At 40.1% G+C, this 15,729-nt stretch overlaps 1 protein-coding gene across 2 annotated transcripts in view; it reads left to right on the forward strand.

Moving 5' to 3' along the window:
* The window catches only part of FBN1 (fibrillin 1), a 225,443-nt gene that overhangs the window by 185,091 nt on the left and 24,623 nt on the right, over window positions 1-15,729 (forward strand). For both annotated transcript variants that reach the window (XM_002917548.4, XM_034661014.1), the window contains 9 exons: window positions 232-354; window positions 4,006-4,131; window positions 6,126-6,242; window positions 7,076-7,204; window positions 7,797-7,916; window positions 10,299-10,424; window positions 14,188-14,337; window positions 14,933-14,998; window positions 15,500-15,616. In XM_002917548.4, coding sequence (XP_002917594.1) covers window positions 232-354; window positions 4,006-4,131; window positions 6,126-6,242; window positions 7,076-7,204; window positions 7,797-7,916; window positions 10,299-10,424; window positions 14,188-14,337; window positions 14,933-14,998; window positions 15,500-15,616 — 1,074 coding nt within the window. The remainder of the gene's footprint in view (window positions 1-231; window positions 355-4,005; window positions 4,132-6,125; window positions 6,243-7,075; window positions 7,205-7,796; window positions 7,917-10,298; window positions 10,425-14,187; window positions 14,338-14,932; window positions 14,999-15,499; window positions 15,617-15,729) is intronic.

Here is a 15,729-nt window from a genome sequence, read left to right on the forward strand (position 1 = left end):
TAGACTCAGCATCATTAGAGTCCATATGTGGCCATAAACCAAGTACTCACATTTATGAAAAATGTTAGCAAGGCAGGAAAACTACAAAATAAGTCTTCAGTGCTCCCTTGTCTGTTCAACAGAAGTAATCAAGATAAGAAAATAGAAATCTAGTGTCTGTGAGAGGCTTTATCACCTTGACCCCCCCCCCCATTCTGTTCTCTTTCTAATGAAATTCTCTTCTGCTTGGAGATATCGACGAGTGTCAGAACGGCCCCGTGTGCCAGCGCAATGCCGAGTGCATCAACACGGCGGGCAGCTTCCGCTGCGACTGCAAGCCCGGCTATCGCTTCACCTCCACGGGCCAGTGCAACGGTGAGTGGCTCCCCGTGGGCTGCCTGGCCCGCCAGCAGCCGCCCTTCATCACGCTTCACATACCTGCAGGTTGTTTGAGGTCAGGTTGAAGAGTACGTGAGTTATGGTTTGGACCGCTGAGTTCTAAGAGCTAGACTAGCAAAAAGGAAAATTGTTGAAATGTCTAAACACTTACAGAGGTGATGTTTTCAAAACAAGAACTATATCATGTGCGTACACGCATTTCATATTTGCCTATCTCCTGCCCTGCTGCAAAGCCCCCTTCCCACAAATACACACACACATAGTCCCCTGACCAGTATTCAGGGCCAAATAGTTTTTTGTTTCCTTTTACATAATCCCCCTTAGGGTGGGACGTTGTCCACCTTTCCAGCCACACTCCCCAGTTCTAGACAGTGAACCTCTCCTGAGCGGAGTTAGATTAACCTGCATAAACCAAGCAAAAAGAACCAACAGCACCACTTTTGCTCTAAACATCTAACAGAACTGAGGGCAGCAAACATTAACAGCCTTTTATTAGCTACAAGTCACCTGCAGTAAAATGAGAAACTGTCCCCTAGAGGATAGATCATTTCATTGTTCACTTCTGTCATGGATGCGGTAGAAATAAGAAGGATGAGTTAGCTTAAACGAATGGTAAAGTTTTAAGTATCTGATGGCGTCTTCTCGCCAGTGGCACAAAATTAAAACAAGGGTGTTTCAGCCCAGAAGCAAAATTACACCTCAGAATGATTTTCATGTGAGTCTTGAGTAATTATAAATCATTGTATATTTAGCGTGGAGGTCAGGAAGAATGTGTTATTTTGCTATGGTTCATTTCCCAAGGAGTTTCCTGGATATTTCATGCATTTGTGAATGAAACAACACAAGGGACCGTGGTCAGATTTTCCTTGGATTTCCTTGCCTACCGTGATTAAGTGGTAGGAAGCGTACTGTTCTCTGTAGGGCATTTTGCATTGTTTGATTAGACCTTGGTGGGAAGAGGGTGTAATAGCAGAACAAAAACTCACTTTGAGAATCAAGGGTTGTTTTGTTGGGTTTAAAGGAACATGTGCAAGTGTTTAGCATTTTGTCAACAAAGCAGTTGTTATCCGTGTATTAAAAAAACAGGACAGGAAAAGTGGGGACGTCTCTGATATGAGTCACAATGCCCTAGTGTAACTTGGCATTTATACCACTTCCCTGCATTTTGCTCTTAATTTATATTTCTTTGAAACTGGGCAGAATAATTCCAATCAAAATAAGGAATTGCTGATAATATAGAACGTGTCGTTTCACACCATTTCACGCTCAGGCAAGAAGTGGGACGAGCTATTTATGCATCAAGACAACACGTCCAACCAGGGCCTTCTGGGGCTTAAGCCCTGCCATATTTTCTTGTAGAACATTAGCACCAATAAAAGTCATCCAGCACTAACCAGGGAGAAGTACTGTGAGTGAGTGTTGTTTGTAGACAAAGCTCACTTTCCCCCATTCATTGGAATCCTCAGAAGAAAGGGAATGTACTTGAGTTTTGCAATTATTCGGCCTCTAGGGCTGAAGACTTCACTCTGGAATTATCTTCATTTATATCTTTTAAAATCTGTTAAAATGTCTTCAGTGCTATCCTATCCATGGCATTTTTTCAAGCACACTGCAAAAATTCTCCTCTTGTCGTGCCTGTGTTTGAGTTAAAAAGAACCAAAATTTTCTTTCCATTAGATTTTTATTTGAATTTGTAAGTACATCATTTCAAACCCCAAGTCACAGATGGCCATGTTACCCACATTGTTGAGAACGAGTAGGTATCTAAGCCCAGGATACTAGTCCGACCTGAGGAGCCGTGTATTTAGAGCAAATGCAGCCCCCTTCTGAAACGTCTTGCCCAGCTAAAGGCAAAAGACATGTTCTTCCCCACAAATTCCTTGTGATCTCAGTCCGATGTGTTTTTTCCCCTAAAACCCTGTTTAAACCTCCTGTCTCTCCCGCAGACATAATTTCCTGGGAGCTCAAATACTAGTGCTTGTAGAAATTTAGTTTTCTGCCCTCCAGATAAAGTGAACATCACAGTTAAGTTCTCTAAAATTGTAACTTTCTATTTTAACATTAGAACCTCAACGTGCTCCATGTTTCCTTTTCTTAAAACCAACATGAGATGGCAATGTGGGAAAGAAAATTCCTAATTAGAATTTTCCTAATTCCTTCTCTAAGAAGATCCTTAGTGTAGTCCGTTTCCTGTGGGCCCCAGAGATAATACAGACGTAGTCCCTTGCGTGCTTGGAGATCCAGTACTACCTGAGAGCGCACAAGGTTTGGTCCAACTCTGGTGGGCTCTGAGACACCCTTCCTCAACACCAGCTCCCTTTATAGAGCTTAGCAATGGAACTAAATTCCTTCTGCCTATCCAGTTTGCTCATTGTAAATCCATTGTCTCCAATGGGAATGATCGTAATTTAGGTTAACAAGCACTTCTAGATAAGCAGCTGTATCCCAACTTCTCCATTAAGATAATATATTCAGGCTCACTTGAGAGACATTTAAATTGTATGGTGATTCATCAAGTCTAATGTGCTGCGTATTGGAAGGGGGTAGTCATAAAAATGACAGCCTGAGCACATGAAATCAAGGCAGATCTTCTCTTCTGGCAGGAGCACAACTGCTCTGGGCAGCAAAAAGTGCCCATTCCCAGTTGCTGTCTTCTCGGTAGACAAGACAGGCCAACAGCAAGTTTGGATTATTCAGACAGAAGCAGGGTAATTGCTGTGTTTTACAGAATCTGTACTCAAGTCGGCATTCTGCTGTTGGCTCGCTTTTATGACAGTAGGAAAACAAGGATGTTACAGGGCTCTTCAGATGACATGTGTCCTAAACATAGAGTCTTCAGAGCTTTAAAAAAAATTAAATTAGAGATGTAAGTAGGCATGTAATTATGTCATTTGTAGATTCATCTAATAAATTCTGCCCCTCAGATCATCAGATTTTAGGAGAGAAACAATTCAGTTGATGATAAATATAGTTTAGAGCTTAAAGACTGGCATAGGCAAGATGACAGGGCTTTCCTCTGAATGAATATGAATAAAAAGGAACATCATTACAATTGTCAAAGGCTAAAAGGAGCCATGTGCTGACATGAAGACTTGGTTGAGATGGAGCAGAAGGTTATAGAAGTAAGACAAAACAATAAAGTGAAACTTGAACAAGGGACAGTGTGGGTTGTCCATCAGGAAAACCTATCTTAGCAATGGGATTTGTTTGACTTTGATATAAATTTCCAAAGGAAGCCATGAGGGGTCCTTGACTTGAGGCACCGAATCTTGACTAGACAAAATACTTAACTCATTCCACAGTCTATGATATTGCTGAGACACGTAATCAAACGGATTATCTCCCAGCATGGATTCTTCTTCCCCTTTCTACTTCTAAATTTTCTCCCCTTTCAGAACATTTTTTCCATCCCTTCATGAATTGTTAACGTACTCTGAATGGGCCCAGTAAACGAGAGTATGTTTTAACTAATGTGAGGTAAAAATAAATACAATGCCAGTGTGTGTTCCACTGGCTTGGTTTAGAGCTAGGATCAATCCCGAGCATGATACCTAGAAGTAAGTTATTGAATGCAATATTGTCTCTTAAACTCTACCTAAGATAATTAATGATGCCTTTTATCCACAGATCGCAATGAATGTCAAGAAATCCCCAATATTTGCAGCCATGGACAGTGTATTGACACAGTTGGAAGTTTTTATTGCCTTTGCCACACTGGTTTTAAAACAAATGCTGATCAAACCATGTGTTTGGGTGAGTGTGTGATTATTGTTTTATTTTTAACTTATAGCCTATTGAGAAATTCATTTGCATCTGAATACATAGAAAAGTTAACACTAAGCCTCCAGTTTTAGTTTTGCTGTTTGTAAAATAAAAACACAAGCAGGCTGTAGCATTAACACCCTCTGGTATTAAATCTTTGGCAATCTGAACCTAATAAACCTCTTCCTTGATACTCATTTGGCTGCGAGGCCAGAAAAACTTTTGACTAAGGGAAAAACAGAAAAATGTTAAGACAAAAAATACGTTTTATTAATGTTAATAGCCTATTATTTTATGAAGTCTGTGTGGGTTTGCCTTATTGGAATAGAGTGCAGCTTTTGCGTGTTTGAGCATTTTTTGAGAAGCGTCTATAGTTTGCACCAGATCTTCAAAGGCAAATTTATAGACCCCACAAAAGCAAAAAAACAAAACAAAACAAAACAAAACAAAAACCCACATTTTTCTAGGGAAAAAAAGCTCAAGATTTTAAATCTCTTCCCCCTTACTTTCAGTACTAAATCAGGATGCTGATTTAGAATAAATAGCAAATATTAATCAATCATTTTCTCTCTTTTCCTACTTCCTTTTTCTATTTTCAAGCAACATCCATTAAGTCTTTTGGGGACTTCATGAACATGATTCAGTTTCACAGCTGGAAAAAGAAGAATCAATAGAGTAATGTTTTAAGAGCTTAGCTTTCACTGTAATCGGGTTCATCCATCAGGGAATATTCTTATAAAGTTTTGTCTTCTTCAGATCAGGTAGCAGGTTTTAAATTAAAGGAGTACCATCGGCCCTACCTGTTCCTGGGAAACTTACCCCTGCATAGCAATGGCACCCTGCGTAACAGTCTTTTTTCCTCTTCCATCTGGATTATCTGGAACCCTCTACCAAAGAGCCTGCCCTACAGAAGAATTTCACTAGCTTGGCTAAAAATGAATCAAAGCAGCAGCTCTTGATTGCTGGCAGTGTGACTCATCTGAATGCGGTCTTCAACCACAGACACACACATTGGATCACTTCGGGGTCAGCAATAGCTTTCTGATTTAGGATCACAGATAACTTGTCTTCATGTCCAAAATTTGCAAGGAAAGGAAATCCTAAGTCTAAACACTGTGTTTTGCTAACCCAAGGTGTTGTCTTTCACTCCCAGCATCTCCCTCCCTGTGCCCTCACCCTCCTCGCTCTGCCTCAGTCCCTCAAACCAGCAGGAGCAACTTTCTTTCATTTTAATTTTTTATTTCCTTCTTAATATAATGTACACCTGCCCTATAAGACAGATGTCAGTTGCTGTGGTGCAACGCAAAGACAAAAAAGATGCCAAAATAGCTTTACAAAATAGTCAAAGAGAGGAGTCATAAACCAATAAAAAGACAATAACGCAAGAGTATATCAGGAGAGCCCAATTCAGTGCCGTCACTTTGGGACAGTTTAGAAGGGTGAGATAAGTCACCAGTAGTGGGAGTAGTCATGGGCTTTTAGGGGTGGACTGGGAAGAAGGAAGAGATGTCAAAAATATCAGGTGAGTTAGAAACCTAATTTATTTTGTTGCTGATTTCAGGGTAATATCAGGTGACTCACTGCTTCTTGGTAAACTGGAGTGAGAATCTGAAAGGCTGCAGTTTGCCAAAGGTGGCAGCAAATCAAGACCCAGATGCGCCCAGAATTTTCCATTTCCAAGTGAAAATATTTGAGAAAAGTGGCAAGGGTGGAGAATTCTAGAAGTAAATAGAGTAAAATACTTCTTGTCCAGTTCTCATGTCCTTAGCTTGCCTCCTTCCACATGCCAACCGAGGAAACGGTTTATTCCCAAGGTTCAGATCCTTGGCTCTTCCTGATGGCTCACAGGGAGCCGCCACTGATCAAGATGTTCTTAGCCTACGCCGGACGCACTGTGAACCCCACAAGGCCCTTAACCCCCAGGTAACCACTCACCTCTTCTTCTGCTAATGGCCATGTTTCTCTCTGCCTTTTGTTCCCACTAGACATAAATGAGTGTGAGCGAGACGCCTGTGGGAATGGAACTTGCCGCAACACGATCGGGTCCTTCAACTGCCGCTGCAACCATGGCTTCATCCTTTCCCACAACAACGACTGCATAGGTGCGTATGCAAACCGGCGGGCACCGAAGGAAGGCCGTTTCATGTGTGCCCTTTGCAATTAGCAGCCTCTCCGGGGTGCCAGCCGGTTTTCTTAAATATATGCCCTCTAATGCCTAACACTTGGTTAAAGGAGTTGTCAAATATAATGTCCTAAGTAAATGTCAAATAGAGTAATTACAGCCATGACTTTTATTAAAATCCCTCATTAGCAGCAGTAATTTTTATATGTACCGTACTGTGAATTCAATACATTTTTAAATGAATTGATGACGTCTTACAACATACAAAAGTGATTATTTGTATAGAAATTGCATAATTCAGGAATAATGTGGACTTACTTGTCTCAATGTTTTACTATAGCCTCTCTTAAAAGAAGTCAATTATTGAAACTATAAAATCCTCACTATAAAACATGTTATGTTATTTATAAGTGAGATTAATGATCCAAATTTTATATCATGCGAGAGGCTAATTTTATATACTTCTGTTTAGGGGAATACTTAATAAAACCGTCAGCCATATTGTGGATTAGGAATTCGGTTTTAGCTTTTAAAAATGAAACATAAAGGAAGATCGAGGTGAAACTCACATAAAGTTCTAATATAAATCATCAATCTAATTAATAGAATAGTGTAATCTTGTTAGGATTTGATAGGTGAGTAAAGCCAGGTGTATTGTTACAAACTAGATCCTGATTGGAATTTTCAGTGCTTGGCTGAGCCAGCAAAGGCCACTGAAATTAAGAATAAGTATTTTTCCCTTTAAAGGTTTTGATCATTGCTGGAATTATGACATTTTCTTTGGAATATATCAAAGGATATTTTTTTTGGCAGATGTTGATGAATGTGCAACTGGCAATGGGAACCTTTGCAGAAATGGCCAATGCATCAATACGGTGGGGTCCTTCCAGTGTCAGTGCAATGAAGGCTATGAGGTGGCTCCAGATGGGAGGACCTGTGTGGGTAAGTGCTACCTCTGAAAGATCCTCCAAACAGTGCTCTCAGAGGTGAAACAGTCCTGGAGTCCCTATCACCTTCTGTCTTTCAGAGCCTGGAAGGAAAGAAATCAGAGTAGAATTACACTAATCCTACCTGTAGACTCTGTGTGTGTGTGTGTGTAAAATAACACACTCCTCTGTTATGTTTTAAAGTTAAGTTATTATATTTGCAGGGAACAGTTAAATTGTTAAGTTTAACAGAAAGTTAAATTGTTCCAGAAGCAACTGTAATTTGTTTTCTTATATATTTTTTTTCTTTAAACTAGCTTTGTGGAAAGTTCTTATACAATCTTTTGGGTGCCCTCAAAAATCTTCATTCCCATTGACTTTTCACATGCTACACTTTTCTGGAAATATTTAATTTGGGATAGATCACATAAAATATGGTTGTTCTGCACACTTCTGAAAGCTGATAAAGCTTCTTTTTATTGACTCATTAATTTTTCTCCGTGGTAGTTTTATGTATTTCTTTGATTTGATTCCAGCTTCTTGAAATTTTAATTGCTTGAGGGAAATCATGCCAATGGGAACCTCTTCTTTTTCCCTTTTCTTTGCAGATATCAACGAATGTCTTCTAGAACCTGGAAAATGTGCACCAGGCACCTGTCAAAACTTGGATGGGTCCTACAGATGCATTTGTCCACCTGGATACAGTCTACAGAATGACAAGTGCGAAGGTAGGAGGAAGAGGACTATCAGTGTTTAGAAGTCAGCAGCATTTGTTCCTGCACTGGCATTCTCAAAGTCATGTGATGGTGTGCTGGTGTCTCCATTTTCGAATACTTTATCAGAAACAAATCCAAGAGCAGAGGGTCTGACTTACGTTCTCGCACTCAGATGATGAGACAAGAACATCCAGTTCTCATGCTAATATCTGATGACACTGCTTTGCTCTGTGCATATGGGTGGTCATATGACCCTGACTTTCTTCCAATGTCCTTTTATGAAACTTGTAAAAAATCCTGGATTACATGTTTTTAAGTGCCAATAGGTTGCAACTAAAAATAGCTTCCTCAGTCCAGCTCAAATCTTTAAGTGACCACATTCAAGGTTAGATGAATGTGGCTATATAATTTGTCCATGTTGTTTTGACCTTAGAGCAGTGAAAATGTGTTACTACAAATAAATTCTCAACAAATTTTATAGTACTGCATTCCCTAATACATATGTCTTTGAATTAAATGGAAGACATTAATTGACAGAACTTAATAAATAACTAGGCTGAAAGGATTTTTAAGACATCACCTAGTCCATGCTCCCACATTCAAATAGGTTTGTATCTAATCCATAATGAGTAAGAATTTTCTCCACTTTTAATTCTATGGAGAAAGTGACAATATTCTAAATGGAAACAGTTTATCAAAATTAGGCCTAAATGCAAATTATTCTAAGTGTTATTTTACTTTTACTAAAGATCAACTTTATTTACTCCATGAGTAATGCAAAATTGCCCTAAGATGAACAGAATGGAAACGTATAGACAGAAAAATGACTTCCCGAATACTGAATAATGTGCCCATTCCACCATCCTTGTCCGCATCCTTATGAAGTCGTCACCTATAGGTTAATTCCTACCATAAGAGGAAGAAGCCTAAAGACGATGATAAAAACAACAAAAAGAAATACTTCAGCATTTTTACAAAAGTTGGCTTTTCTCTTAAGAAAAGATTGGATGTGGGAGTGGAGGGCACGTGGGAATGGAGCCAGTCCTTCAGCAGCAGCAGCTCCAATGCATGAACGCACCATAAGCAACATGATGCAATTATAAACGCAACGTAATGACATCAGAGTGTTGAAGAGACTGGTTTTGTCTGAAACAGGAAGATAATCACTTTGAGTTGCACATTTCGAGAATACCTATTGTGCGGTATTTACAATATTAAATCAAGATAATGGAATTAATTTCCTAATTTCCTCTTAGTTGGACCTTGTGGGAGGGAACTCATATAATACGAATACATCTTGATGTAGGTAGAACTCTTTCCACAAATGCAAAAATAAAGAGCCCCATGATATAAGAGATACATGTTTTGTTGAAAAAAAAAGGTATTTCCATAAAAATAGCATGGCTCAGAAGTAAGACTTACCTTTTTTAACTACAAATTCCTGCTGAAAATCAGGGGAAAAGATAGATAAGTCTGTTGGGAAGAGTGGCCACACTTTTCCCATACATAGGGTAATCATGTAATTTATTGACCAAACCAAGACAGTTTTAAGGAGGGCGGTATTAACAATGAGGCCAGGACAACAAGCATAAGCAAGGACTCTCCTAGGAAAACAAGGGCATATGGTTACCCAAGCCATCAAACTTCACTGTAGACCACCTTAAGTCAGCCCTTCCTAGGGTTAAGGTATATTAATATGCTAAAGGAAACATCACAATTATAAGTGTATCAAATTCCTATTATCCATATGATGAAAGAAAAACTAGCCTGTACAAGAAAGGCATTTTTGTGTCTTGAGAAAAATTAACCTGCAAATGAGAGTTAGGAACCCTGTCTTCTGTGATATCCTTAGCTTACGCTGCACAAGATTATTTTCATGAGTGTTATTATTCTTGTAAAATTCATAGTTTTAGGGCTGTAGCACAGGGTGTTGGGGAAAGCACTGCGGATGGATGGAGGGGAATAAATTTTTGGTTCAAAGGCCTAGATCTCTCACTAGCTTATTGTCACCACAATTAAAATTTCAAGGTTCTGCTTTCTATGCAGCGGTGAAGTCGGACCCTGGAGTTTCTTGTTCCTTTCCTAGCTTAGGGTGGTAGAAGATTACTCTACCTTTTCTAATTAGCCAGGCAACAGAATCTGGATAAGAGATGTTTCTCATCGCATCCCTTAGAGGGCACTTGCAGATTCCATTTTTACAACAAGAATTTTCAAGATTGATTTTTAAAAAGATATCACAGCCTAGAAGTCCACTCACAGCATGATGATACAGGAAAAGTCTTCATTTTTGGAAGAGTTTTGAAACTCACTTGCACTTTGTACTTCCACACTTTGCATTTGGTATCTGATGGTGTCTCCATTGTGTTTTGACTTTGACACATGTAATTCTTTTAGATATTGATGAGTGTGTTGAAGAGCCAGAAATCTGTGCCCTGGGCACATGCAGTAACACTGAAGGCAGCTTCAAATGTCTGTGTCCAGATGGGTTCTCCTTGTCCTCCACTGGAAGAAGGTGCCAAGGTAACTGCCTTTGAAGGCTTTAGACTTTCATTACTCAGTGTTTATTTGTTGTGGTTTCATTTTCTTAAACATGGCAAAGCTTTGATTCTTTGTGAAAGAGAAGATGGAGAGTTTTCATTCACCCAGAGGTCTAATGATTACCATATGTCAGAAAGTTCATTTTTACTTTTAAGGTTGAAAACTCATCCATCAAGTTCTGGTTGCTTGTATAGCAACAACCCTGGCACTTACACCTAGGTCTCCCTCTAAGAACACAGATGCTGATGGGTCAGTGGGGGATCAGCCATGAGCCACTGAATACTGCAAAGCCTGGGGGAAGTTCGACTCCCTGGTCTCTGCCTCTGAAGAGGTAACTCGGTATAAATGTGGACCAAAATCTAGGCTCTCAGTCAGAAAAATGCAGATTAATCCATATGCTTCCAGGTTATAGTGCCCATCCCTCACATCACAAATTTTCTAAGAAAGCAGAAAAATAACTTTGAACTGACCTGGACGCTTGCTGGGACATAGTCTGTTTTCAGGACTAATACTTGTGAACTTAAAAAAAAAAAAAAAAAAATGGAGCCTGAACTTAATCCTAACTCAGTATGTTATATCCCAGAAAACTGTTTAGATTGTAGTAAACAATGCAGTGGTGGGTGTCTATCCATTTATACACACTAGTTTAATGAATTTAGAACAAAAAAACCCACACAAACACACATATTTCTCCCCTCTACCTCTGTGTTCCGTTGTTGTTTGTCATTTTATTGTTCAGGTTTTTTTCTTGGTTATTTTGTTTTGGTTTAGTTTGGTTTGGTTCTGTGTACTAAATAAGAGGCAATGGATAGCATTTCAGATTCCCAAAATTGGGTTTTGGGGTCTCAGCTCTGCCATCTGTAGCCTAGGGCAAGTCATTTGATCTTTTGGAAGTTCAATTTCTTCATTTTAAACAACCATAATAATACCTGCCCAACCAATCATATTGAATAGGTAGCAAAGCTTTGTTAGTTTCTGAGTTACTCTTGTTATTCTGTTGATTAACTGTTGCCTTCCTTTCAACTGCCCCTTTTGTTACCCAACATTAGAAGTGTGAAGGGGGAGTTGAGAATTCTCTGGTTGGTCTGATCTCGTAGGTTGGTCGCTGTCAGAAGCCCATATGGATTTCAGGCTTGTGGATGGGGTGATTCTTGATTCAAACAGATAGTCTGTTATGGTACAGACCAAGCCAGATACATTCTAAGTCCTACTCCCTTGTTTTCGTGTGCCTTTGGCTTGGCCCACGTTCGGAAAGAAAGCAGTGAGAAACCAGGTGTGAATCTGCCGATGTGGCAGGCCAGAGGAAACTCATAGGCTATTAATTCAATTTGCACTGGCCTGTCACAGAGCAAGCTAACACTGCAGGAAGGATCAGCCCAGCTGTGAGCAGCCTTGCCACATGCTCAGCTCCAAGAGGCAGAGCCAGAATTGAGGAATGCAAGCAGGGAAAGTGACTTTTGTAGTTCTGATGAAATTTCAAAGGTCATTAAGGGCTCTTTGCAGAGGGACTGGTAAACAGGCATCCTAGGGAGTCCTGGTTAAAGTGTGTGGGCAAGCACAGCTCTCTTTCCCATTGCAGGCACCTTTGACTAATAAACCAAATCTGGAGAATCCCCACAAGCAAATGTAAATCCCCCAGAGGGCACAAATTTTCCTGAAGCTAGGGAATGAAAAGCTAGATTTTACTTATAAGATGACAAATTAGGAGTCAGGCTTCTACTGCCCATGAAATGAGAAAATTCCACAGAACCACAGGTGATGTTTTTGAAGGAACAGTGGTGATAAGACTCAGGTGAACAGATCTGGGTACCTGAAGGCCACAGATGTAAATGGGCCACTCCCACTTACAAAATTCAGTGAAGGGAATTTGTCACTTCGCCTACTGTAAACTTCATGTGTTTGAGCCCGTGTAATGGCTAGATTTTTTTCTTTTTCAGGAAGCAGGAGGGTAGAGTGGTAGTGGGGAGACAAGGCTGGTTTATGGAACGATCGATGATAAAAGGAAAAGAGAATGTATCTAGATTTAAAAGAAACATAAGCTTGAAGACAACAGAGACAATTGAATTTTAATATATTTGTTGAGACATTTTTTGTGAGTAGTCACTAAATTATACCTTAAGATAAATATAGAAATAAATAATAAACAGAACATTGTATGTGACAATAACCTTGAAGAATAAAGCAAATCAAAGAGTGTCCTTCAAGAAACTATAATCTGTTAAATCTTAAAACTTCTCAGCAAAGCAAGTATTTGGATGGCAGACATGCCACAGGACCACACTTGACTTTCAGAAGAGTAGTTCACTGAAAGGTACCTGTCAGGTCCTAGCTGTCATAGGTGTGGAAGGAGAGTAAAAACTAGCAAGAAAATGTATCTGGAAGAGTTGGCTGAAGAAGGTGAACAAATTCATTGGGGAAGAAGGCCAACTGAATTTGACTTACTAGAGCCTGGTAAATATGAGTGACTGATTGACTGATTGTTATTTTTACTTTAATTCATGAAAATTTTTCTTCTGTGATCTTTGGCAACTCCGTTATTCTTACATTGTCTCCTTTGTCATGAAATAAGAGCTCTGAAATTGTCTTAGCAGAAGTGCATCGGTGGCTGTAATAATATGTCATAATATGCCACCTTGGGTTGAGAAACAGTGACAGGAGAGAGCATAGCCGATCATAAAGAAAGAAAGGGGAATTGTACAAAATTTCCTTAAAACCTGCAGATTTCAGCCTCTGTGTAACTAGAGAAGAGTCTGCAATGCTTTGGATGTCAAATTGGAGGGAAAACACTCCAGGCTTTTGGATGAGCTCATTTTTTAGAGCCACCCAGTTTGCTCTATAAGAAATGGAAGAGTCCGTTTCCAAAATTATGTCAAGCACTGTTGGACAATTTTGAAGCAACTAGATCCCATCTTCCATGTTGTCACCAAAAAAATAATCGATATTAAAGAAATACATCCTTTCAAAGAAAGGTTATCCTGCCTCCTATCCACCCATCTCCCTGTCCTCCTCTTTCCCTCCCTCTCTCTGTTGAGCTAAACAACCTTCTGTGTCTTGCCTTTGTGTGTGTGTGTGTGTGTGTGTGCACGCTCACACACACGCATGTATAAAATCTGCAGAAAGCACCACGTGCATTTTGTAGACAGCAACCACATCAGTAGCTGCTTCAGCAAATGATCATTATTGTTGCATTTTCGCCAGTGCACAAAATTGCCACATCTTTATTTACTCTGTGCCTGGAATCAGGGGTTTTATTTTGGTTTCCGGGCTTAGGGGACCCAGAAGAAACAACATAGTGTGATAGCACAGTAAGTACCAGAACTGGGAGGTCTGCCTTAACCGAGTACACTCACTAAATGCTATCCAAAACACATCAACACAGCTGTCAATGCAGGGGTCCTGTGATGATTCCACTCCTGCACGTCCCCACCCTGAAGAACTGCTGACGTCAGTTCTGAAAGATGATAGTGTTGGATTTTGTTATTCACCTCAGGTTATTTTGGAAAATTGGCTGAAATGAGAAATAAAGTGAAAGCCACATAGATGTATTCATCAGATCTTACTACGAAAGTCACCTATGACTTTAAAGATATAGCCCAATTTCTGTCATAATCACTTATGTTACAGAGTCTTCCCATTATAATGAAAAGGGAACACATTTGACAGGATAGGTTGTTTCTTATTCACTATTATACAGTAATGATGTAGTAGGAAAGCATCTAAAGGGTCTCCTGGATTTATGCTGCAGATTTGCGAATGAGCTACTGTTATGCAAAGTTTGAAGGAGGAAAATGTTCATCACCCAAATCCAGAAATCACTCCAAACAGGAATGCTGCTGTGCCTTGAAGGGGGAAGGTTGGGGTGATCCCTGTGAGCTGTGCCCCACTGAGCCTGATGGTAGGTCCACCGTCTGCATTTCTCTTTGGGCCCTTCATAGGGAGGCCTGGCTATGAAATATGAAAGATTGTACGTAGGCCTTCAGGAAAGATAAGACAATTTAATTTAATTTAATTGTAAGTCTACCTAAAATATTCATTACGATTTTTTTTTTTTAAGATTTTATTTATTTATTTGACAGAGATAGAGACAGCCAGCAAAAGAGGAAACACAATTAGGGGGAGTGGGAGAGGAAGAAGCAGGCTCACAGCAGAGGAGCCTGATGTGGGGCTCGATCCCACAACGCCGGGATCACGCCCTGAGCCGAAGGCAGACGCTTAACCGCTGTGCCACCCAGGCGCCCCTCATTACGATTATTTTAACTCAGAAGCTGGGTAGTTATTTTCTTCTGAAATGTGCTATGAATCAGGGCTACCTAAGTAGTAGGCACACCAGCTCTGGGAGCCTTGTTCACTTTCCCTGGTATCGGGGCTTTTCTCGTTGTTTCCTGATATGTGCAATGTGTGGCAATCTGGCCACCACACGTTGTGTGGGAAGATGCCTGTAGCTAACTGCCATTGGTCTATCTACTGACAAGCGCTCATCTCTACCGCAGAGGCCTTCCGCCAGATCTGTCCCTATGGAAGTGGCATCATTGTGGGGCCTGATGATTCAGCAGTTGGTAAGTGACCTGTGCTGGATTCTCAGCATTGCTTAATATTCATATCCAGCCTCTTCCCTGCCCTTTCTCCAGCTGTTCTTCCTTTTATTTTTTTTTTAAAGATTTATTAATTTGAGAGAGAGAGAGAGCATGAGCAGGAGGAGAGGTAGAGGGAGAAGGAGAAGGGAATCTCAAGCGGACTCCCTGCTGAGAGCAAAGCCTGACACAGGGCTTGATCTCAGGATCCTAAGATCATGACCTGAGACAAAATCAAGAGTTGGATGCTCAACCACCTGGGCACCCAGGCGCCCCTCCAGCTGTTCTTAGTTCTCCACATTATCTTGTAAAATAAAGCTCTACTTTTCAATTAGATACCAATCGTATTATTGTACTATATGGTAATATTGTATTATAGTATTAGATATTTCATTGATTAGATGCTGAAATGATCATAGTTTACCTTTGTGTTTTAAAAAAAAAAGTACCTTGTTATTCATTATTTTTTTTTCTCCTTTGCACAAGATATGGATGAGTGCAAAGAACCTGATGTCTGTAAACATGGGCAGTGCATCAATACGGATGGCTCCTACCGCTGCGAGTGTCCCTTTGGCTACATTCTGGAAGGCAATGAATGTGTAGGTGAGTAATAGATCGGTTTCTTCCATAGGGATTTTCCAAATTAGAAATTAGGCCATAGAGCATTCACACTAGGAAGTGTAAGTATCAGGATTGGGAAAGAAGTAAGTTTTGTG

This window comes from Ailuropoda melanoleuca, chromosome 5 (assembly GCF_002007445.2).
Source record: "Ailuropoda melanoleuca isolate Jingjing chromosome 5, ASM200744v2, whole genome shotgun sequence".
In the NCBI taxonomy this organism is placed as follows: domain Eukaryota; kingdom Metazoa; phylum Chordata; class Mammalia; order Carnivora; family Ursidae; genus Ailuropoda; species Ailuropoda melanoleuca.